Source organism: Populus euphratica, unplaced genomic scaffold (genome assembly GCF_000495115.2).
Source record: "Populus euphratica unplaced genomic scaffold, PopEup_1.0 scaffold2207.1, whole genome shotgun sequence".
NCBI lineage: Eukaryota > Viridiplantae > Streptophyta > Magnoliopsida > Malpighiales > Salicaceae > Populus > Populus euphratica.
This window is the reverse complement of record NW_011502043.1, coordinates 1,960-26,701: the sequence shown is the minus strand read 5'-3', so window position 1 is coordinate 26,701 and position 24,742 is coordinate 1,960. Positions and strand designations below refer to the sequence as shown.

The following is a 24,742-nucleotide window of genomic DNA, read 5'->3' as shown; positions in this document are numbered from 1 at the left end:
TGGTTTTGGTTTGACCCATAATTGGGTAAAGTGAAGTATCTTTTAGGAGCTTTCTTATTGGAAGACCAATCTGCTCCGCCATAACCTTGACGTCATGCACATCAAAAATAACATGTTTGAGAACATTTTCAACACTGTCATGGATGTGAAGGGGAAGACAAAGGACAACATCAAGGCTAGATTGGATATAGCTTTATATTGTAACCGTAAAAATATGGAGTTGGTTTATGATGAGTCACGGGTCGCAAAACCAAGAGTAAGCTTCGTGTTAGAGAAAAACGCATAACTGCTAGTCTACAAATGGCTTAAGAGTCTGCGTTTAGTACTTAAAAGTGTATTTTTATCAAGGTTTTATATCATTATTTTACACTTGAAGTATCAATAACTTCTTAACTAAAGCATGTTTTATAATAATATATCTAATAATATAAGATACCTTTAATTTGTGGTAAATGTTCATTTTAAATACATGCCCATCACATAAATGAAAGGATTGATTGATGAATTTAAGAACTGAAATTGAAAGGATAAAGAGATGGCCAAATTTAGAAAAGAGATGTCGGTGCAGTCCAAACCAGAATACTGTTTGGTAATTGGGTCATATTTGGACCTGTAGATCTCAGATTTAGGTCTACTTTATATGGATGGAAAGGTGAGACATAGGCCTACAACTTTCATATGGAGCCCAAGATCTAAAAGGCTATTTTCAAGTCCAAATTGTAGCAACAACAAAGAAGCCTGAATCTGTCTTCCAGCCCAAGCACTGTTCAGTATTTGGCCCATATCTGGAGTTCTAGAAGTCTAAATGAGCTAAATGTTTTACACAAGAAAGCTGAGATAATTTTCTACAACTTTCATGTTTTCAAGAGGCTCCAATTTTGATGTTATCAATGACGTTTTGGGCAGACAAGAGAAGATAAGGATTGTCACCAAGTCAAGAGTTGGTCACCCACTCATCAATTAGTCATCAAATCAATAGTTCCCAATTTTGGCCTATAAAAGGAGGCATTTGCCATGCATTTAGGCATTTTGGTTTCCAGATCAAGATCATTCTCTTGCTTTCTCTCTTTGTATTTTTTGTAATGTTTATGTTTTGCTTTCATTAATATCAAGTTTATTCCTTTCATTTACTTAGTTAACTTTTATCTTATTTATGTTCTTATTTTGTGTATTTATTTTTCTTTCTTTCATTATGTTTAGCTAAGTTTATTATGTCAAGGTGAAAAAGTTACACTAATTGTGTAAGAATAAGTATAGTGTAAATTTAATATGGACTTTAATGTTTGATACTAACATGTTTTGTATTTGTTATCTTGTTCACTCTTTAATACTTTGCTTGTTAAATGACTAATCTTGATTTATGTTATATAACACTTAGGATAACAAATACTTGGCACTTACTTGGTACAACAAATGTTTGGCACTTTCATAGCTCATATTATATGGTATAACCGACACCTGAGTTATGGAAGGAACTTGATTTGTTGTTAACATAAGTTATAATTATGAATGCTTGACGAGATTTACAAGTATTAGCATTAATCGAATAAGATGACTAATGTAATCATGTTAACAATCTATAATCTGATTGGAACCTCCTTTGTGTGTGGTTTCCAATTAAATAATAAGAGTTTATATTATACTTGTTTGACATACCATTAGTGGAACCTCTAACCTTGACATTTGTTATTATCATTATTTAATCCTTACATTAATATTCTATCTCAAAGTTATTTTCTTCTTCTTCTTCTTCTCCTTATTTTTCTTTATTATTATTATTATTATTATTATTGTTATTGTTATTATTATTATTGTTGTTGTATTATTGTTATTTATAATTTATACAATTAACCTCCTTGTGGTTCGATCCCAGTCTTGCCAGGTTATTTATTACTTCAACACTTCTGCACTTGGGAGAAGACATTAATCTTTTTATCGTGTCAATTAATCTCTCTCACCCCGATCAAATGGCGGATGATGATACTCCATAACTTAAGTCGGTTCTTTTAGTTTCCCATAATAACTAATATATGTATATATATTTATGCAATTCTTTGCTCTTTCTCACTTCTTTGAATCTCTTCTCCAATTCTCATTTAAAAATAGATATCATTCTTGAAAAATTAATAAAGTATTTTCTTGCTCTATCTCAGAATGCGATTTAAAAGATTTACCATGCTAGATGTGCAAGATTGAAGTTGTTAATAAATCATGAAATTCCTGAAGATGTTCGTTGGCTAATAGAAGCAAAGGTTCAATTATCAGGTGAGTCCTCCAATTCCTTCATTTCACACATGCCGGGAATAGGTAAAAGCACTTTTGCAAAGAAACGTCATGCAAAACTACTGAAAGTCTATCACAGATATGCCAAATGGACTTGTAATGCAACATATCATTCTTTAGAAATGTAATCTATAAACCATGAAGATAAAATACAATTCATTAAGGATGACCTGAGTAAAGGGTCTTTAGATAATCTCCTATTAACTCTTGAGACGCATCCTAGTGTAGATGTGTATAGTATAATTCATGATTTATGGCCACAATTTCATAAAGAACATGATCGACTTAGTCTTGGGAATCTAACTAAAAAAGACTTTGTTTGTCAATTTTTAAAAAAACTGAATGGGAAGTCTATCCCCGACCCATAAAGGGCGTTTAAGTTGTTCTTGGACGTAAAACCAATGGAAGGTGTGAGCCACAATCACAACTACTTTTACATACACATGTTTTTTTTCAAAAAAATATATTATATAAAAAAATAGATAGATAAAGAGAGAGAGTGAGACTCTAATTGGCCTACATAATAGGGATATGATTACATTTTTAAGTTCTTATCTATAAAATCATCTCTTTCTTCCCTTCATTTCTACTCAACCTATACATTCAACAAATATAAAAGTGTGTAGGAATGGCAGGGTCCTTAAGTCATCACAGAAAAAACATTTGTGTTTTCGGTAGATCTAGTCTTGAAAAGGAAATAGAGTTTTTAGAATCAGCAAATTATCTTGGTCAAGTACTAACTGAGAGAAAGATTCATTTAGTGTATGGGGGAGGCAGCCTTGGGTTAATTGATGGATGTGTCAATAGCTATATTTTTAGGAGGTAGTCAAGTTTCGAGGGTTGTCCCCAAAGCTTTAGCACAAGGAGAGATCACTAGAGAAACAATTCGAGAGGAACTACAAGTCTCCACAATGTCTGATCAAATGAATGTTATGTTTAAACACGTTGATGCCTTCATTGCCTTATCAGGTGATCTGCATATATTGGAAGAGATCTTTCATATTTTCTCTTGAGCCCAACTATATATTCACCATAAACTCATAGGTTTGTTAAATGTTAATGGTTTTTATAATAAATTATTATCTTTTCTTGATCATACTGTGGAACATGAATTTGTAACATCTTCAACACAACAAATTATAATCTCTATTGCTACTGCTGAATAATTGATTGAACAACTATAATTTTTCACTCCTGTAATTGATCCCTCCATGAATTGCATAAATTGGTCAACTAAGAAAAGTCGTAAAAAGCTTAGATTGGATTTGAGCCTTCATTTGTGAATCCTAGTGTCTTTTGGTTTTCTTAATAGTATATTATTTTGTATTTTGTTGTTTCTTATATTTTTCTTAAGTGTATTTCAAGTTTATTAATAGTCGTTGTTTTAGGTGATGTCTTCTATACTTTATCTTTCTACCTTAGAATATTGAGGACAATGTCTCATTTTGGTTGGGAGGAAAGGGTAGTAATTGATATTAAAAAAAAAAAAAAACTAATTGTGTTTTCTATTTCATAAACCATTAGCAAAAGTGTTGTTACTAGGATGGCAGAGTAAAGGAGTTCTTTTGTTAAAATGACTCTTAAGATGTATCTTATTAAACATTCTTAACAAGGTCTATCAAAATACTTTTTAAAATATTCAAGTTTATAAACCCTCACATTGTTATCACTTAATTCTGCTAATATACTCATTTAACAAGTATTCTTAAACCTTCATTTTCATACACACACTTTAACATATGATTATAGGTTGCACACTTGATTATTACATTATTATTTTCTTTGTTAAAGATAACAACTAAGAGAAAGGGATAGTATATAAATTACAAAAACAAAAAACAAAAATAAAATAATGATAGTAAAAACATAGAAAAGTTTAAGAAAATGAACTAATAAAAACATTCTTTCTTTCAGCTAAGGACTAGTAAATTGTTTTTCTATTTTAACGCTTTGATTACTAGGAACTAGTAATAAGCTGGTTGGGGGGTGTGATTAGTACTCAAAAGTATATTTTTATCAGGGTTTTATATCATTATTTTGCACTTAAAGTATCAATAACTCCTCAACTAAAGCATATTTTATAATAACAAGTCTGATACCATAAGGTATCTTTAATTTATGGTAATTATTCATCCTAAATGTGGACCTATCATATAAATGAAAGGATTGATTGATGATTGAATTTGAAAGGACAAAGAGAGGGTCAAACTTAGAAAAGAGATGCTAGTGCAGTCTAAATTAGAACACTATTTGGTAATTAGGTCATATCTGGAGCTGTAAATCTTAGATTTAGGTCTGCTTTATATGGATGAAAAGCTAAGACATAAGCCTAAAACTTTCATGTGGAAGTCAAGACTCAATTCTGTTAAGTCCAAATCTTAGCAACAATATATAAGTCCGAATCTTTCCTACAGCCCAGATACTATTCAGTGTTCAGCCCATATTTCAAGTGTTAAAAGTCCAAATGACCTTAATTTTTTATTTTTTGGAAAGCTGAGATAATTTTCTAGAATTTTCATATGGAAGGTTAGTTCAAATTTTGACATTATAAATAATGTTTTATTCACACAAAAAGATAAGAATTGTCACCAAGTCAAGAGTTAGCCAACCACTCATCAATTAGTCATCAAATCAATTGTTTTCAATTTTCAACTATAAAAGGAGGCATTTTTCATGCATTTAAACATCTTAGTTTTCATATCAAGATCATGTTCTTGCTTTCTCTCTTTGTATTTTTACAATGCTTAAGTTTTGCTTTCATTAATATCTTGTTTATGCCTTTCATTTCCTTTGCTTTACTTAGTTAACTTTTATCTTATTTATATTCTTATCTTATTTATTAATGTTTTTTTTCATTATATTTAGCTAAGTTTATTATGTCAAAGTGTCAAGATTACACTAATGGTGTAAGAATAAGTATAGCATAAACTTAACATAGACTTTAATGTTTGATACTAATATATTTTGTATTTATTATCTTATTCACTCTTAATACTTTGCTTGTTAAATGGTTAATTTAGACTTATGTTGTATAAAACTTAGTACAACAAATACTTGACACTTTCATAACCCAACTGTATGGTGTAACTGACGCTTGTTCTATGAAAGGAACTTGATTTGTTGTTAACATAAGTTGTAATCATAAACGTCTGATAACATTTGTAAATATTAGCATTATTCAAATTAGATAATTAATGTAATCATATTAACCATTTATAATTCGATTGGAACCTCTTTTGTGTATAGTTTCCATTTGAGTAATAAAAAACGTTTATACTTATTTGAAATACCATTAATGGATCATTTAACCTTGACATTTGTTGTTATCATTATTTAATCCTCACATTGATCTTCTATCTCAAAGTTTTCATCCACTTCTTCTTTTTCTTCTTTTTCTTCTTTCTGTCTTGCTAGGTTATTTATTACTTTGACACTCCTACACATGGAAGAAAACATCAATCTTTTAGTCGTGTCACATCTCAAAGTCCTCTTTAACTTATTATTGTTGTTCTTGTTATCATTACTTATAATTTATATAATTAACATTTTTGTGATTCAAACCCAGTCTTATAAGATTATTTATTACTTCGACACTCCTGTACTTGAGAGAAAACATCAATCTTTTAGTCTTGTCAACATGTCATTTGCCTTTCAAAAAAAAAAAAAAAAGGTTAGGCACTCAGGCCTAGACTCATAAGCCGAAAACATGTCTAGGCCTTTTTTTGTTGGATTAGATGCTAGGTTATTGGTCCGTTGTATATATATATATATATATATATGCTTGGGTTTATATTTAAATGCAATATATAAAAAAATTAACATTATATTTCATTTATTATTCAATTTTATCATGTTTCTCATGTCATATGATAGGTTTTTAATAGGAATGTTGGTTACCCCCCAATTATTATATGCCTAATATATATATGGAAAAAAAAACTTATGGATATTTACTTAACATAAAATTTATGTTTTCCAAGATCTAAGATCTTTAATACATTTTATATATATATAAATTTATCATATTTATCAATTTATTTATCTTCAATAGTATACAAAATACTACTTTGTTTTCATATTTATTTTAAATTTACTTTTAACCATGATGAATTTTTGTTTTGAAAATAATACTTACAATTTACAAAACGTCCTAGCATTGGGTTAGTCTTTAGTTTTACAACTATCTTTTTTTTCTTTATCATATTATTAAATAAAAGATACTTTCAAAAAACATAAAATTATTAAACCCAAATGAATGCATGACCCGAGTAGCATATTTGACAAGTTAAAACAAAGTTATTAAACCTAAAAGAGTCTATAAATTGGTCACGGGCTTAGTGGGTCAACTTGAGCTGATGTTTTTTTTTTAAATGACTTTTTTTTTTCAGTTTCATCTTCCATATAAATTAATTGGAGATTGAGCTTCATAATTTATTTTAGTTTGCTTTCTATTGAGCTATAGTGCTCTTAAACAAGAATCCTAACATTGAGTTGGTGCTTAATTTTGCGAGCATCTAATTTTTTATCATATAATAAAATATAAAATAGTTTAAAAATAGTTATTGAGTCTTGTTATAACTCATTTTTTGGTTGTTCTGCAAATTCACTTTTTTCCCTTTCAAAACAAAAATAAAAAAATAAAATAAAAACTGACAACGCAGAGAAAGCAAGTCGAGGAGGATTTCAAACAAATAGAAAAATTAAGCTACAATTTTGGATTAAATTTGAAGCCTAGTTGTACCTTATTATACTCAATACTAAAGAAATAATACAAATCCAAGGTGAAATTAAATGATTATTAGATGAATCTATATAGAAATCCAGTCAAAGGGCATAATTAAATTTTTAATAGGCCAATTTCATTTAATCATAGGCCAAATTAAAGTTTAATTATGATTAAAAATTAATTTGAGCCCAATTAAAGGATTTAATCAAGTGTAAGGACTTAATTATTCTTTAAATGGATCAAATTAATTTTATTAAGGGCTTAATTGGTGAAAAATTAAGTTTAAGAGCCTAATTTGGGCTTAATTAAGAAGATTAGAATTTTAAGAGATCAAATTTAATTTTTACGAAGTAAATTGGTTGAAATCAGGGGCAAAATTGCAAGAAAATCAAAGTTTTATGGTCAATTAAGGGCTAAATTGAAGAAATTCACAGCTAAGAACTATTTTGCAAAAGGCGTCAAACTCTAAGAACCCAATTGAGGAGAATCAGGGGCCAAATTAAAAAAATTTAAAAGTTTAATGGTCAATTAGGAGTTAAATTGCATAAATTCGAGATAAATCATCAAAATGAAAAAGACTACCAACTTTAGGGCTAACATCTGATTTTGGCAGGGACACAATTGAACTTATTCTGAAAATCAAAAGCTCAATTGAGAACGTGATTCAATAAATCAAAAAAACAAAGAATGATTTGGAAATAAGGCTTTCTTTATCACTATTTTGTTCAAATGAAATAATGCATTTTGTACAAAAAGATGTTGTTTCATTCTCTATTCATATAAAAACCTACAAAATAGTGTTGTTTTATACAACACTATATATCTTCTTTTGCCCTTAATGCCCAAAGGCTCAGGAAGAAGGTTTTTCTTCCCCTTCTTTACAGCACCTGTTTCTCATGCTCTCTCTCTTCCACTTGCCCACAAACCCTGACACAGCTTACACCCCATTATGGCCTATCACAATGATGAAAAAGGTAAGGGAGACAAGCCCTCTGAGTGACTCTAAGGCAGCTACACAAAGGCTACCCTAGCTACCCTACCCTATCACCATGACTGGACAAAGGTAGGGTAGCTCTCGCTCCCCCTACCCTTATAAATACCCCATCACTAGGGGATGAAAAAAAAGACTCACAAGAAACAAGACAATAAAGGAGAGAATTGGAAAAAAATAGAAAGGAGGAGAGGGAGGGAAAAGAACGAAAAAGAGGACGACAAAGAAAGAGAGAGAACAAGGGGGAGGAAAAACAAAAACAAAAAAAGAAATGAAAAAAGGGAAAAAAATAGAAATGAAAGAGAAAAACAGAGAGGGACAAAGAGACATAAAAAAGAGGAAAGGAAAACAGAAACATGGAGAAGGAAGAAAAAATATAAAATAGAGAAAAAACACATAGAGAAGAAGAACCGTCGACTGGCAAAGCAACTCCCTAGTACATAACCACCTTGTTTGGAAGAAGAACCATCAACACCACCATTTGCACCACAATTAGCCACCGCTAAGTCAACTTTCCATCACCCTCCTCCTCCTCCTCCTTCTTCTTCGCCACTCTCCATCTATATTATTTTGCTAACTTTCCATCACCCTCCTCCTCCTCCTCCTTTTTCTTCGCCACTCTCCATCTCTATTATTTTGCTAATGAATAGTGGAGAGCCATTGTTCATGAGCTAGATCAGTTCTGGCCCCGTCCCCTTTAATATAGAGTTTATTGGGCTGAAATCAGCCCAACCCCCTTTTAGGCCAATATTGGCCTACCTCTGTTGGGCTAACCTTTGCTTAGTCTCTCTTTTGGGCTAACCTAGGCCCAATTTATTTTGGGTCAATCTCGGCCCAACCATAATTGGGCTGGGCCTAACATAATTGGGTTGGGCCTAACCCAATATATAATAATAATAATAATAATATTATATTATATTATATATTAAATACAAAAAAATTCAAAAATCCTTTTAGAAAATTTTTTGATTTTCTTGTATTTTTCTATTAATTTTGATTAATAATGGTTTGTATATTTATATTATAAAAATATAAATCTTGTATTAAAATACCCAGTTTTATCTGAAATGTTGTAATATATATATATATATATATGGAAAACAACAAAAAATATCTTGTTTTCATGTAAATGGTCAAGTCTCTCAAAAATATAAAAGGATTTCATGTCATATTTTCATGCAAAAAAAATTGATATTTAGTAGCATGCATTTTGAGCTTTAATAATCATTTTATTAAGGCTATAAGAATTAGGACAATATTTCAAAAATATCAATAAAAAATATTTTATTTTCTTTTAATATTTGGGATTACGAACTTATACATATTTCTAATATTAAATAAGAGTTAATTATTTGTTTGTTGACATTAGAATGGTTAGGATATACCTAATAAAATAAGGATCTCTATACCAAAAACTCCTTTTAAGACTAACAATTAGATAACCTAAAAATACTTTAGTTTTTATCAGATAATTAAACAATACAGCTTACCTTAGATATGGTGTATCTTGGATGTTAATACCTTTCCTTTACACAATCAGTCCTCATGCCTCATCTCCGAGACTAATTAGGGTTCTTAGCAACCAAAATACTGGGTAAACTCTCATTCTCTCTTTTCATTAATACAATACAAGAATTTATTATTTCATTTCTTGATTTTCAGATATCATGAATAGATACATCATTGTGACGCTGCACACGTATAACAAATCTAGCAAAGTTCATGACTTGAATCACAGATTTGGTGTGATACAATATGTTATAATCTCAATACCATTAATTTATTTTAAAATCATATCATATTTTTACTAGTTGTTCAAATTATTTTTTCTTTAAATTTATAAAATTGACTAGTCATATCGACATAACTCTTATATAATTTAATTTAAAGTTTGGACTATATATGAAATTAGGTTGAGAAGTTTTAAGATTAACTCATGAAATCAAGTTCAATAATACAGTCAAATTATTTCTTTTGGTGTAAACATAAAAAAAAAATTAGCTTGACATGAAGTGCAGCGCATTACAATTATAAAGCCACTTAATTACCATAGGATGGCCAAGTGTTCAACCGCTATAGCAAAATAAATATTTATGTTGTTCTTTTTAAAGTATCTGTTTGTTCTAGTTTTACCTTTCATCTGTTCCTCTTAACCATGGCCAGTCTTTTTTTATTTCTTTTTTTTGTGTCACTCATGCTTTAAAAAAAAAAACAAGAACTCACTCAAAAACTATCATAAAGACAGATTTATTGTCTCCATTCCTCTTTTCTGTCCCTTCTATATATGTCCTTGCTGTCTTGAAGCATTGTGATCACATTGATTTGGAATCTTTCAATAATAACAGAGGATGAGAGTTCGAAGTAAGACAATGGGATGGAGAAATCAAAGCATCTGTCCAGCTCGTATTCTTCGATGATTTGTCAAAGGCTTTATGATCCAATTCCATCGTAAAAAGCTGGCTAGTCCAGCCTAGCAAGTTACAAATATCAACCGATACCCAATAAGCTCAACAAACAAAGCTAAATCTTGTATTTATTTACACAAGCAAAAATTACAACACATGGCTTGATTCTTTACACAAGCTCTACAGGTCCTAAAATTGAGTCACATGTGGAATTTACTCACATTTTTCTTTCATATCTTCTCTTTTCCTTTCTATAAAAGGGTGTTAAGAAGCAATGCTGGCATGCATGGACTATTTTCTACAACAATCAGTGTAAAAACAAAGGCAGCACTATCTGGATCTCTTCATTCATTCACTGCAAAATTCCTTCCGTCAGGGGTGCTGTTATCTTGATTTTGCTGGGGAGTAGCTAATAAAATGTTTTGGCCCTCATCAGAAGTTAGTGGCGGATTTGTGCACTGTATGCTATCACCCTCAGATAATGAGACTGATGTCACAGCAATCACTGGTACGTTCACCAAAGGCACCTCTGGTTCATTGCTACCACCTTGAGTAGCACTATCTTTCCCACCACCTGTAGCTGACATAGGATTTGAAAACCACCATCAGCATGCAGATGCATGAAAATCTGATATGCAAATGTAAATTGAGCTGTGGAGGAGATAGCTTCAATGACGAGGAACCATGAACATCTTGTTGAGAGAGGTGAGATGCATAAGAGGGAAGCTATACACACTAATCTAAAGACAAATTTTATGCGAGCTTGAGTAAGAAAATTGAGCTTGTGGCTTTATAAGGTGAGTAAATGACCTGTATGAATAACGGTAGTGGCAGGCAGGCTTGCACTGGATGGCACAAATGAGGTTCCAGGTCCTTTTTTCATCTTTGACTGCAAAAACACAACCACAATGGTCATGATGCATGTGTCCACTTCAATTTCAGTCAATTTTCTCTTTGACTATAAAAATATTCAATCTACTATTGACCTTGCAAATGAACCCTTTTTTATTCCCTTGGCTACGTGCCACCACCAAACAGAGAAAATCATGTCCTAGATCATGTTTTCATGCAGAATAGTTTATTAGAAATCTAAGACTGACAAGTGCATTTTTTCCGCGTCCATCACCCTTGGATTCAATGGTCTAGGGACTTGAACTAATGAAAGTTGTGTGTCTACTTTCTTACGTTAGTTATCTTTGTATATAAGCTGTAGATTCCATATTACTACATATGTGATGAATGCAGTCTCTGGCATGCCAAACAAAACATCATTGAAGAGCACATTAGCACCCATACCTTCACATTTTCTTCACAATGCTTCACAACAACTGAGATATTAGCATAACGGCCATGCAATAGTGCATAAGCCCACAAGAGAAGCTTCCTTGGAATGCTAAGATCAAGAATTTCAACTCCGTCCAAGTTAGGCTGAACTTGGGCTTGTACTGCCAGCCGAGATGGAACTAAACAAAGGTTGATACCAGATGGGAGCATTACACAGGAACTCTCACGGTAGAAATTATAAGAGCTCCTAAACAGAGAGGTAGCAGTCTCAATATTTTCATCTGAAACTTTCTTAATCACTATATTCTTGATTCTACTCAACATGTGGTTCCATTTTGTTTCAAGATTTCCCAAGTAGGTAGAATCCTCAAATGATTGACTCCATAACTCATTTGTTTGCAGATCAATACAGAGCAAAAGACTACTTTCCAGATTGCTATCTGATGAGTTAAGGGCATGTATCTCACTTTGGAGTCCAGATTGTACGGGGGTGATCAATGCCAAACTGATTATAAGAGATCGACACCAGGCAAAGGACGCATGCCTGCATACCTTTGCACAGTTGCTATTGGACAACTTGGGATTTTTAAAGCGCTTTCGAATCTTCTCATTTATTGCTTCAAGTGTCTCAAGCTTTCCATTCCCCTCTAGTGAAGCAATATATCTGTGGAGATATCTGTAACAAGGTAGTAAATTCTTAGACAGGTACAACTAAGAGAAGACAATAGGCCGAATAACAATTAGCAATACCATGCCAAAAACACAAATTCATAAACATCAGTTATCTTGATATGAGTCAGAATACTGACATCTCATAACTAAATTTTATATTGCTGAACAATTAAGAATTTGATAGAAGACTTGTGATTAATAGGGTATCAATGATACAGAAATTTTCAAAAAACCTTGCTAGACAGTTCGAGGGAGAAGTTGGCAATCTGAAATTATGACAAAGGTTAGCACATAATGCTACGATGAAGTCATTAAGAATAAGATATCTTCACAAGTAAACACCTAAGTTGAACAATTCATTTCTAGATGAACCACTAACAAAATTATAAAGGAAGAAGCCAAAAGAAGTTCACCATAAAAGATAAGGACAAAATCTAACGAATATTCTAGTTACCCATATAAGCTGCTCTCAGAAATTACTGGGCTTCTGATCTCAGGCAAGCTTAATATCTCTGGCCATAAGTTCCCCTGTTCCATAAACAATGAGAACATCTTCTCCAGCTGATGACCAGAGTTGCCAGGAACACCAGAGTCGGCAGTCTCAGCTTGAGATATTGATAATACAAGGGTCTTGATAAACCTCCCAAGAGCTACTGGTACAAGATCTTCAATGCACAACGAAAACTGGATTTAAATTGAAATTAGATTCCAAAATGAATACTCAAATAAAGATCATGGAACATGGAACATGGAATGAAATCATAACATAGATAAGCCTAGGAATTTCTATGTTAATAATGATAGGAAGATATTATTTGGCTAGGCATGAGATAACTAACAAGCTCTGCAGTTGCATGCAGAGCCCTTGACAATAATTAAAAAAATCCTGCTTGAATTCCATTTCCTACACTCTTAACACAAAATGAATGAAAAAATTAAGAGAGCAGAAATATAACAGTGGAGAGCACTTTGATATTCAAAGTATAGCCACGTCTATATTGATGGTGTTGTTAACGAAAGTATGAACATTTTTCTGATATACAATTTTAATTGCAACAATCAAGCATTAGTGAAGTCGTTTCCTAGATATGATGGGATGACTAAAATGGAAGCAGGCATGGCTTTTGCCAGGCAATGTAAAAGAAAAAAATGTTTAAAAGGGTTGAGCTTTTACCCTCTTATCTGCCCTTAGAGATATAAATGCTCGATCAAGTGTACAAATGTCTCCAGTTTCTTCCAACAATTTCAGATAGAACAACAAATACTTCCGAATGCAAGTAATAAATTTCCGGGAACTTTCTGGTAAGTTTACTTCAAGGGCCTTTTTGTTCCCAGAAAAACCTGGTGTTTTGCGCCTGACATCCAAATACAATAAACAAATGTAGTGCGCATCAGCATTAACAGCAAGATGAACAACAACTAGAATATGATAATTATCAAGGGGATTTTGATACCACCAAGAGACAAAGTGACTTGATGTTTTATGAAATGAATTAGGGAAATTTCAGTGAGAAGATTTGTTGCATGTATTAGATAAAGTTGGGATTTGAAGGACACTGCCCTTTCACATTTCTAAATCAATTTCACAAATGGCGTTCTTCTTTCCCCATGAATAATTTTCACGTAATTTCCATGCTACTATTGCTGGTAAATCAAGAAAGCCTTCAAGATGAACCATGGAATAGCAGTGAGACCATGTTCTCTACAAAGTGATAAACCACCAGGAAAATTTGTCTAGATCTCAAGTCTATGTGGCCCCCAAATTTTGCACAAATAATTGTGAAATAGGTAGGGAATAAAGAAACTAATACCTTCCTTTTTTGACCATCCCATCAATCTCCCACATATTTATAGTGAAGGACGAGCGAGAAGATTTGAAGCAAAAAGAAAGTTCATCCTTTGCTCTCTCCAAATCACCATTCAAACCCCTTTTATACAGTCCTTGTGCAAGCATGTATCTGGCCTTATGAAAATGTTTGAGATCGCCTTCAACACAAACTTCCAAAGCAGAAATGCAATCATCGTAAAGCATTTGCCACACCTCTTCTAACTGAACTGATTCCTCATGTTTTCTCTCAAAACTTTCCTCAGTGCTTCTGTCCTCAATATTATCTGCTGAACATGACACTTCAGGTGCAAATGTACCAAGTATGCTCATGACAGAATCCTTTGTTGATTCATTAAAGGAATATTCTGCAAGGACCTGTAACAAAGAAAAGATACAATATAAAGATAATATGCAGGCATCTGATAAATATAAATATGGTGTAATTCCTAGAACTGTAAGATGATAACCATTGAAACACAAGTAAACATCACGAAGAAGCCAAACACACACACAACACAAGTACAGTGATTGCAGTTCAATCCAAAAGCACAACATGTGCTGGAAAACAAGTCCAAAAGGATAAGAAAAGGAGTTAGTGATAAAAAATAGGAATCTCTCTCTTTGAAGTCTGTTTCTATGGAAGGTGCAGGCCAGAGAAGAAACCTTTAAAACCTCCAGATTCAGTCTTCCAGATTTGCAAAGTAACTTTAGGCGAGAAGCATGCATCCTATAGACAGGATCCACAGCTGATGAATTCAAAGCGATAGCTACACTATAATATGATAGTGATGTCTCATATGAGTATCCAAGCTTTTCGCAGAGTTTCCCCATGTAGAATGCATGCGACCAATCCTGCCTGCAACATCAACAAATTCTATAAAGTCTATATAGGAACATCAAAAAAAAAAAAATAACAGTAATATCGTATGAAAAAGGATCCATAAAACAGTAATATCATATGAGAAAGGATCCATTACTTTTGTGTGTGAGCTTTCTTAAAATGCTTCAATGAATTCTCACAAAATGCCATCCATACTGCATCTTTCGACGGTATGGCAGATCTTTGGTCATAAAAAGGTACCACATTCTGAAGGCTGTCATAGCAGACCAGTGCCAGCAACTCATGTAACTCACACTAGAGACAGATAAAGTTCCAAGCTGGTTAAAACAAATTATACCAAGAATACAAATCATCAAGGTAGAAACTTTAAATTATGTTCAGTAAACTTGCTGGACATGCATTCTGTCTAATAAGATGTACTTTGTTTATGTTTAATGTGGATTTCCTAAATGAAAGTAGTTGATGATGGAATGGCACTAAATAATACTTCAAAAACAATCCATCATAAGTTGCTTCAGAGCTTTCAGTGTGATATCATGTAATCATCCTCAAATAAACCATGAGAATGTGTCCCATCTCAAACAAGCCACATGCACAGCAAACTGCTGTATAGATTAAGGCACCTCCATCCAGTTTAAGAAATGAAGGATATAACTATAGAAACAGTCTAGAAACCAGAAAAAAAAAATATCTGGTGCCCCTCGTATATAATACTGAGAAAGGACAAACCTGCTGGGCTGGTGTCTTCGCTAAAGCCAAACTCATTAATAGACAACGCCTACTCCTCCTTCGACTTGTGTCAACTCTCTGAGGTAGAGTAACATTTTTTCTCCACCCTGCCACATTTATGTGCTTACTTCCATCGTTTAGCAACAAGTCTACCTCCTGCTTTAGTGAAAACAAAAAAGCATTCAAACTAAGTCTAGAAAAAACTGTAAACCACACCAGCTATCTTTGGTTTTCAGGGTAATGAAAATTAAACTGACACTAAAATAAACCTTGCCTCATCGTAAGTATTTCCAAGCCGTTGCCAACTTTCAAAGCGTAGAGGGTTGTACAGTAGATCATATTTAAAGAGATTTGCATTTTGTTGTACGAACTCTTCCCCTTCCTTGGTCAGTACAAAGCCTGGCCATTTATCAGTTGCATTCATTTCCTCTGAAAGGGCTAGGAAATAATACAAGTTGCAATACACTTCAAAATATGGCTCGGAGCTGAATAAGTAAATTATTCATGGAGTTAGCTCATTCTTTAAAGGTGGTGCACCTCAAAAAGAAGTTATATCTTATATGAGTAAGAAAATACCTTCTGACCATCAATGCCCTGTGCTGTTTGACACTTCCTGCATCAGGAAATATTACCTTTGTTATGGTTTCAAGATACCCTTCAGATCCAGCCTCATCTGACAGTTTGTCTTCACATAAATCAGGATCATCTAAAAATTTATCTATTGCATTTCCAGCAAGAACTTCTTCTGGCGGTTGTGGAAAGTGTTTGCGTATAGCTCTTAACACCCTACGAAGTTTTACCAATCCAGTTTTCTGAGATGCATATGCACACAACCGTGTTAAAACAGACCTTATACAAATGGTGAGAGGAGAGATAGAGAGAGTACTTACTGATGAAGCTCTTGCACATGGCAATATATACTGAAAGACATCAGCACATTGTTCCTTGGACTGATAATCTCCACGACTGGTATTCTTGTGAGTGGCTAGGTCATCGTCATAGGAAGAATCAGATCGAATATTGAGACCGTACAAGCAGAAAAAGCACTGATCCAAAGCATTATCAATTAGTAACTCAAGTTCCTCTCTTTCCTCTTCACTAAGTTCATTGATATGTTCTATGGGTTTCTCTCCTTTGTTCTTCCCCTCATTGCCACCTTCTTTTCTGCATTCTAAATCTGCATGGTCTTTCTCTAGGCCTGCAGGAGATGATACATCTTTGGAAGAAATCCCTCCAAAACCATCACTCATAGTAGCACTTACTTCATTGATTTCAGCTCCACCCCCCTCTACACCCAATGTATTTAATTTTGTCTCAGTTTTAAATGTTTTGTTTGGGCTATGAAGCTTGTCATCATGTTCAATTGCTTCTATGTTAGAAGAGTTTAAGTTGGACTTGAGCTTCATGTCCAATGCCAAGAGATGCTTTATTGCAAATTTAAGAAATGTTCCTTCCTCCCCTTCACCATCCCCGCCAGCACAGCAGAGGCCATACTCAGCAAGTAAGTCATGGATTGCAACAATTAGTTCAACCTAGCATTGGAAATAAGAAATTCAAGAAAAAAAATATGAGAAGAAGAAAAGATTGCAAATGATTAATATGCCCTCACATCCAATGTTTAATTTTACATTAGAAAAGTATAGCTTACTTGGGTTTTAACAGGGATGGTATGGACGAGATGTTGAAGCTTGCAGTATGCAATGCCTGCATCAACAAAGCAGCAAATTTGCTTTTGTTCTAATTCTTCACTAATCGCTGGCACAGAAGATTTCTTAGATAAGTAATTTGCAATATGGCACATGACAGCCAGCAGCAAAGACTGAATGTCGCCAATAATGCCAAAGGGAATGATTTTTCCATTCTGCAAGCATAATATATACACAATTGCATGATTCTGTAGCAATGGAAATAATGATAACTATGCACGAGGTGAAAAGAGCCATTACTCAAAACAACAGAATCATACAGTCACAAGCTGCATTTGCATCATGTACAGAAAACATCTATAAACTGTAAATTTTGTCTGAACTGATGAAACAAATTGCTGTTCTTTGACATAAAAAAGACCATAAAAAAGTATTTCTTTTTATAAACAACTTACACAATCAACAGATGGACCCAGAAAGTTCTTGAATTGTGATACACATTGTGAAATTGTTTTCACTTCCTCCATCACCAAGTCATTCCAGTGCTTCTCTGGATTTTCTTTTGACACTATATCAGAGGCATAGTATGCCTTTAACTCAGACTTCTGATGGAAGGTTACATATCCATCCATACCAGCTAGTATCAAGAGTATTTCCAGCTTCCGTTGGTGACTCTTCAAACATACCTCAATTTCCATTGGCTTTGCCTTCTCACATGCTTCAATTAATGTATCTAATGCTGAAAGTTCAATGCATGTAAATTCTTCACCTTTCTTATCAGCAGCAGGCAATGGCAATACATTGAGGTGAACATGCTTGGAAGAGAATAGAAGTGGAGCAAGCAAGTCTATACAATCCGAATACATTTCTTTCTCAATCATCTCTCCTACCGTCTTCTCAAGCAAGAGATCAAGCTTCAATAGATTAATTCCATGCAGAATCCTGTCTATAGTTAACTCTTTATCAATCTTCAGGTGTGGAAGACAGACTGATGGAGCACCGTTTGTTACTTCCTTCTTTGCCAAAACAGACAAGGAAATACAGAACTCTCCATGAGCTTTTGCCTTGTTTCCATCCATGATAGACAATTTCCCACTCAACCAGAAATACCGAACCCAGAAGGAACTTTTGTTTTCCAATAAGGAAATGTTTAAAAGTGAATCCCAGCCTCCGGTGCCTTCTTTTAATGTTTCATCACTATCTTGGAAAATCTTATCTGAAGAGAAATTTATATTTCCAGATACATGAGTCAAGTGAAAAGGATAATCCAAAGCTACTGATTCAATTATTTTACAAAGATGATAGGAAGCCTCTGACAAATATTCAGACATCTTGGAAACATTTGAAGGTAACGATCCAAGATCATAATATAGTTCAGCTAGAAAAAGGCAGCATTCAGGCGTCCTATCTCTCCCCCAATGTCTTGTCAACCTCTCCAACTCCAAGAATTTGACAAACGCATCTTGATACTTAAGGATCCTGCTTGCAGCATGTTCCAAAAGCAAATGGCCCATATGGTAAGCACCATAATTTTTTGAAGTTTCCCTTACAAAATCAGCCACATCATTGTGTTCCGTATCCAATGAATTAGCCTGATCAAAACATGGAACCGAACAACTACCCACAAGATCAGAATCCTCATTTTTAACTATGAAAGGTTCTATGAGCTGAACTACGACTTTGGCCAGATCCTTTCTAGTATCAAAATCCAATTCTTCTTTTCCTGGTTTACGACTCCTAAGACGAGTGCTCCGCCTCTCATGAGGATGTTCATCAATAATATTTGGATCCCTTTCCTTAACACTGCTGGCTCTTTCAGAGTTACAATCGACAAAAGACACGCTTTGAATGCTAGGGATGGATTTTGACCCTTTCTTTTCCACAGACTCCATGATGATTTCCATATTTGAAGGCATGTTTATAGTTAACCTGATATCCCCTGATCTGCATACTGTATCACCCCCCATCTCAGAACCAAAACCATTGAGTTTAAGTAAAATTTCCAGAATGGCATCAGTGAGAGCTGCCCATGAAACTTCAGGTAGGAGCAATTCTATGTTGTGGTTTGCCCGTTTACATGCAATACCCTCATCAAGATTTTCATCAGTTGCTTTTCTCTTATCAAGAAATTTAAGTCTGACATGCTTAGGTTCCAGCTTATCTATACCTCTAGGAGAAAATGGAACTGGCTCCGACTCTTCGATAGTATTTTTGACATGCAAAGCACGAGAATGTGAAGGCCAATGTCTCAAAATTAACTCTGCTACAGAAAGGCATGCAACCTCATCACCAATGGCAATAAGAACTTCCAATAGTTTCTCCATGCAATTCCCTGAATGCATGACAAAGAGAGAAGACAAACATGTCCACATCATAAAAAAATAAAGCAATTTTACTGAAAACTGTAACATGTAAACACTAAGAATGAATGATATATCCAAACAATCAACACAAACAAACACCAAACAAAGAGTTTGGACGCTGGCCAAGCAACAAATTATAGAACATTGGAACAACAAGATAACTGCTTACAATTATTTGGGCTACATAGAAGCCCTTGCTCAAACGCCCAACGTGAAATACTCAACAAACCCATCGAGCAAGATAATGTTCCCAGCTGATTCCAGACAACAGAATCTTTGGTATCAATCTCTACAGCTTGAAGGTAACAGCGAAGAGCACTCTCATAATAACTAGGACCTTGTTGAAGAAAAACAGTTGCAAGATTCTTCAGCACCAAGAATCTACAAAACAACAAAATCAATAGCATATCATATAACCCTCCAAAAAAATTAACAGAAAATGCAACAGATACAGACCTGAGTTGTAGCAAATGACCATCATTCGCATTACGATCAGCCTAAAAGAACAAATAAACAACATGCTTAACAATCTACGCAAGCACGGTGAACAAATTCATATTTAAAAATTAGCCTTCAGATAAGAAAAGCAAAAAAATAAATAAAAATACCTGAGCATTTGATATTAACGGATCTTTTAAAACCGATTCCAATAACTCGCATGCTTTATCATACTCTTTCGCTTGTAATTTAAGCAGCCCATCATGATAATTTTGTGTAAGATGAAATTCCTGAAATTTGCAATTCAACCTCCCAATTACTAAGAAAAAAAAGAGAAAAAAAATCACCCAATTTGCGATGAAATTAGGTTTTAAAAAACAATTGATATGTGCATTAAATTTAATAACAGAATGTGTAGTAATTAGAGTAAATAAATGTTACTTTATTACTTTATTGTTCAAGAGTAAAGGGAGGGAGAGAGAGACGAGCCTGGGCTTCTTTAGTCGGGGCTAAGGGTTCCCATTGCTCTTTAGAATCAGTATCGTTAATGGCTGCAATAGAGAACTGAGAAACACCAAAGTTTCATTAAATAACAGCGTTAATCGCTGATTAATCAAGCTAATAATTTCAAGAAATTAACCTACCATTATTCAGCTCTCGCGATTACGGTCTTGATTCTTCGATTTCTTCTTCTCTGCTTCAGATTTTTTTAGGCGGGTTCGTTTAGTCGCGTATTTTTTAATTAGTAGTACAGTGGGCATTGTGATTTTACTATTATGGGCTTCTTCATAAACCCCCCTCGGAAACAAATTGTGGTTTATTCGTCATTCTGCTTCCAAAACGCACCATTTAGTTTCTGTTCTCCGTCTTCTAGGATAATCAGAATGGATATTCAGTAGACGAGCAGTCGTTCGTTGAGATTGCTCTGCTATGCTCTCCCATGTGCGTGCTGCTACATTGTTGAGTTCAGTAGCAGCAGGCCAGCTTATGGCGACGGTAATGTTTTGATTGTTGGGGGAGGAAACACTTCCTCTGCAAACGGGTTTTCGCGTTTCCGAACTGAAAGGGCTGGTATGGAGTGGAGATACCGTATCCTGCTTCTGTATTTATTTCTTTTTTCATCTGTTATATTGTTGGTAATTCTGAATCTTAAATCCCCATTTGCTTGATGATATATACCTGCTAGCTTTTACTATACAATTGAAGAAAGATGATTCTGAACCGGAATAGAAGATTGTTAGATATGGATTTTCAAGACTGATGATATCCTTGATCGCAACCAGGTTTGTGATGAACTATTCTATTACTGGGAATCCTACACTGGGCTTGGTATTGCTTTGTTTGAGAATGGCTTTCATCATTCCTAGTTTCCTTCCGTCATTATCTGCTGGTGAGGAATGGAAGGCCAGAGACATTGGATAAAAGTATTTCCATCATTTTTGTAGTTTTCCTCTTTTAATGTCAGAATTGTTTGAGCAGAGACCATCTTCCCCAGATCCTATTCTGTAGCAAGTGTGGCGTGACCTCTGGTACTGCCCATTTGAATATTTCAATTCGTTTCATAGGAGTTCTGATGCATCAGCGGAGCCTTCTCCTGGAAATTTTTTATTAACGTCGTGAACTTTTCGCGAGGCCTCTGCGTCCCCAACCATAACAACATGCAATGTCCGTGTTTTACCAAACTAAGTAAAAGCATTAGTTAAAAAGGTACTGAGAAAACATTACATTTTCACATAACCGCTAATAAGAATCATCGTGGTTTTATTAATGATTTATTATACCCGCCAATGTAAATAGTAATTGTGTTATGATTAAACCCCTTGATTGAATTTACCCTGCACAAATTCTAAACTCTAACCATAAATTAATCTCAAATCAACTCATAAAATATCAAAACTCAAATCTATAATTTAAAAATAAGAATATAAATTGCAAACAAAAAGATTAAGCATAGTGCTACCAATTAATTCTTTTTTCATCAAACAAATCAAGGTAAGTGAGCATCGTTAACTCCAAACTTAAAATTTATTTTTATTTTGTTTTGGGATGTTTGTTAAGAATTTAATAAGGTTTTTTCATAATTTTATTATTTTTGCTTCTTTTTATTTTTGTACTCAAATTTGCTAGTTTTACCAAATTTGTTTTTGAATTATTGTTATAGTGATTTTTTTCTAATTAATTAGATATATTTTATTGGTTTGTCTTTATTACACTTGGATTTTTTTTTATGTTTTGCTTTTAGTAGAACCATCAAAATTATCAATTTTTTCTCACGATATATGTTTTGATTTTAGGTTGAATCATGAACAATATAGAAAGAATTGATTCTTTTTTTAGAACAAAAGAACAAATATTGATAACTCATAACTTAGTAAACCAACTTCAATGTATAATGTTGAAGTTATGGTTAAGCAACCTCAATGTGCTTTAATTTATGAAAAACTTGCATTAATTAGTGGCAATCTCTTACTAGAATAGACATTGCTCATTTAATTAGAGATCCAAGCAATCGTCCTCACATTTGGAAATAACCGGTTAATCAACAAGATAAAATTTGAAGGGTATATATTAATTTAGGGTCATATCAACCTTTGATATCTGAATATCCGTTAACTAATGAAAAACATCTTTATCGATTTCAGTCTCATTGGTTTAAAAGTTATCCATGGCTTGAATATTCAAAGAAAAATACTGCATTTTGTTTCCCTTACTATTTATTTCCAAGTAAACCATCTGGAAAGCTAAGATCATATACATTTATCGTTAAAGGATTCAATTGTTAGAAGAAAGTTAATGATAAAGAACGGTGTGTTTTTTTTACTCATATAGGAAAATATCCAAATTCAGCTCATAGATTTGCTACTAGATGCTTGGAAAATTGACAAATCAGTCATGTCATATTAAGAAGATAGTTCAGAGGCAAACTACTCAAGAAATTTTAAATAATTGATAATGTATTAAAGTTTTAATAGATATTGTTCATTGGCTCACATTTCAAACATGTGCTTTTAGAGGGCATGATGAACATCCAAAATCAAAAAATCGAGGTAATTTTCTTGAAATGATGGAACTTTTAGCATCATATAATGATCAAGTAGGTGCTCTTGTTTTAGATAATGCTCCACAAGAGCAAATAGCCCTTGTTATTAGGTTTGTTGATGAAAGTGAATTTATATGAAAATGATTTTTAGATATAGTTCATGTTAAAAATACAATTGCTTCAACTCTTAAAGAAGAGATTTCCATTATCTTATCTCATCACAATCTTGATGTTTAGAATATTAAAGGTTAAAGGTATGATGGTGCTAGTAATATGCGTGAAGAGTGGAATAGTTTACTGATTAGTACTTAAAAGTGTATTTTTATCAAGGTTTTATATCATCATTATGCACTTGAAGTATGAATAACTCCTTAATTAGAGCATGCTTTATAATAATAAGTCTGAAAATATAAGATACCTTTAATTTATGGTAAATGATCATTTTAAATATAGGTATATATCATAATTCAAAGGATTAATTATTGTGATTAACGAAGTAAAAGGACAAAGAAAACGTTAAGCTTAAAAAATAGATGCCGATTCAATTCAAATTCGAACATTGTTCAGTCATTAGATCATATCTGGAGCTATAGATCTTGGGTTTCAGTTTGGTTTTATATGGCTAAAAAGATAAGAAATAGACCTACAACTTTTATGATAAGGAAAGACCTAAATCTGCAGTTTTCAAATTCAAAGTTTAGCCATAAAAGAAAAGTCAGAATCTGTCCTGCAATCCAGCCCAAACATTGCTTAGAATTTTACCCATTGCAGGAGTTCTAAAAGGACAAATGACATAAAATTTAGTGGGTGAAAGGAAAAGACAATTTCCAACAAGTTTCATTAAGAATACCTACTCAACTTCTAATGGTAGCAATGACATTTCATCCAGACAAGAGCTTGATGGCTATCCACCATATCCACCAGAAGCAATGCTCAGTAATTTAGATATATCTCGAGCTGTAGTGCTCGAAATACTCTGAAATTTAATGGGTGGAAGTAAAAGACAATTTCCAACAACTGTCATGATGAACATTTTATCAAATTCAGATTGCATCAATGTCATTTCATTCAACCAAAATGCTTGAGTGTTGTTGTCCTCCAAGTCCACTAAATCAATAGTTGGCCACTTCATCAATAATCAATTACCAAATGAATAGTTTTGAATTTTAGCCTATAAAAGAAGGCATTTGCCATTCATTTAGACATATTATTTTCCATATCAAGCTCATGTTCTTGCTCTCTCTCTCTCTCTTTATATTCTTGTAATGCTTAAGTTTTGCTTTCATTAAAAGAGATGGCCAAACTTAGAAAAGAGATGCTAGTGTAGTCTAAACCGAAACACTGTTCGGTAATTGGGTCATATCTGGAGTTGTAGATCTCGGATTTAGGTCTACTTTATATGGATGGAAAGGTAAAACATAAGCCTACAACTTTCATGAGAGCCCAAGATTTAAAAAGGCCATTTTCAAGTCCAAATTGTAGCAACAACAAAGAAG

At 33.4% G+C, this 24,742-nt stretch overlaps 1 protein-coding gene across 2 annotated transcripts; it reads right to left on the bottom strand.

Moving 5' to 3' along the window:
- Positions 1 to 10,375: 10,375 nt before the first annotated feature.
- LOC105118772 (Tetratricopeptide repeat (TPR)-like superfamily protein) lies at positions 10,376 to 20,961 on the bottom strand. Of its 2 annotated transcripts, none has more exons than XM_011016801.1 (19): positions 20,851 to 20,961; positions 20,696 to 20,770; positions 20,377 to 20,496; positions 20,225 to 20,265; positions 19,938 to 20,149; positions 17,861 to 19,737; positions 17,408 to 17,620; positions 16,650 to 17,291; positions 16,336 to 16,571; positions 16,034 to 16,244; positions 15,760 to 15,915; positions 15,167 to 15,324; positions 14,853 to 15,045; positions 14,173 to 14,564; positions 13,536 to 13,716; positions 12,816 to 13,045; positions 11,702 to 12,365; positions 11,216 to 11,294; positions 10,376 to 10,985 (listed from the first exon to the last, which is right to left on the bottom strand). In XM_011016801.1, exons 1-19 carry the CDS (start codon positions 20,851 to 20,853, stop codon positions 10,750 to 10,752), a joined length of 5,919 nt encoding a protein of 1,972 aa, XP_011015103.1. In that variant the 5' UTR covers positions 20,854 to 20,961; the 3' UTR covers positions 10,376 to 10,749. The 2 variants fall into 2 exon arrangements, with proteins under 2 accessions (XP_011015103.1, XP_011015104.1); XM_011016802.1 differs by having other exon boundaries at positions 10,376 to 10,979.
- Positions 20,962 to 24,742: the final 3,781 nt, after the last annotated feature.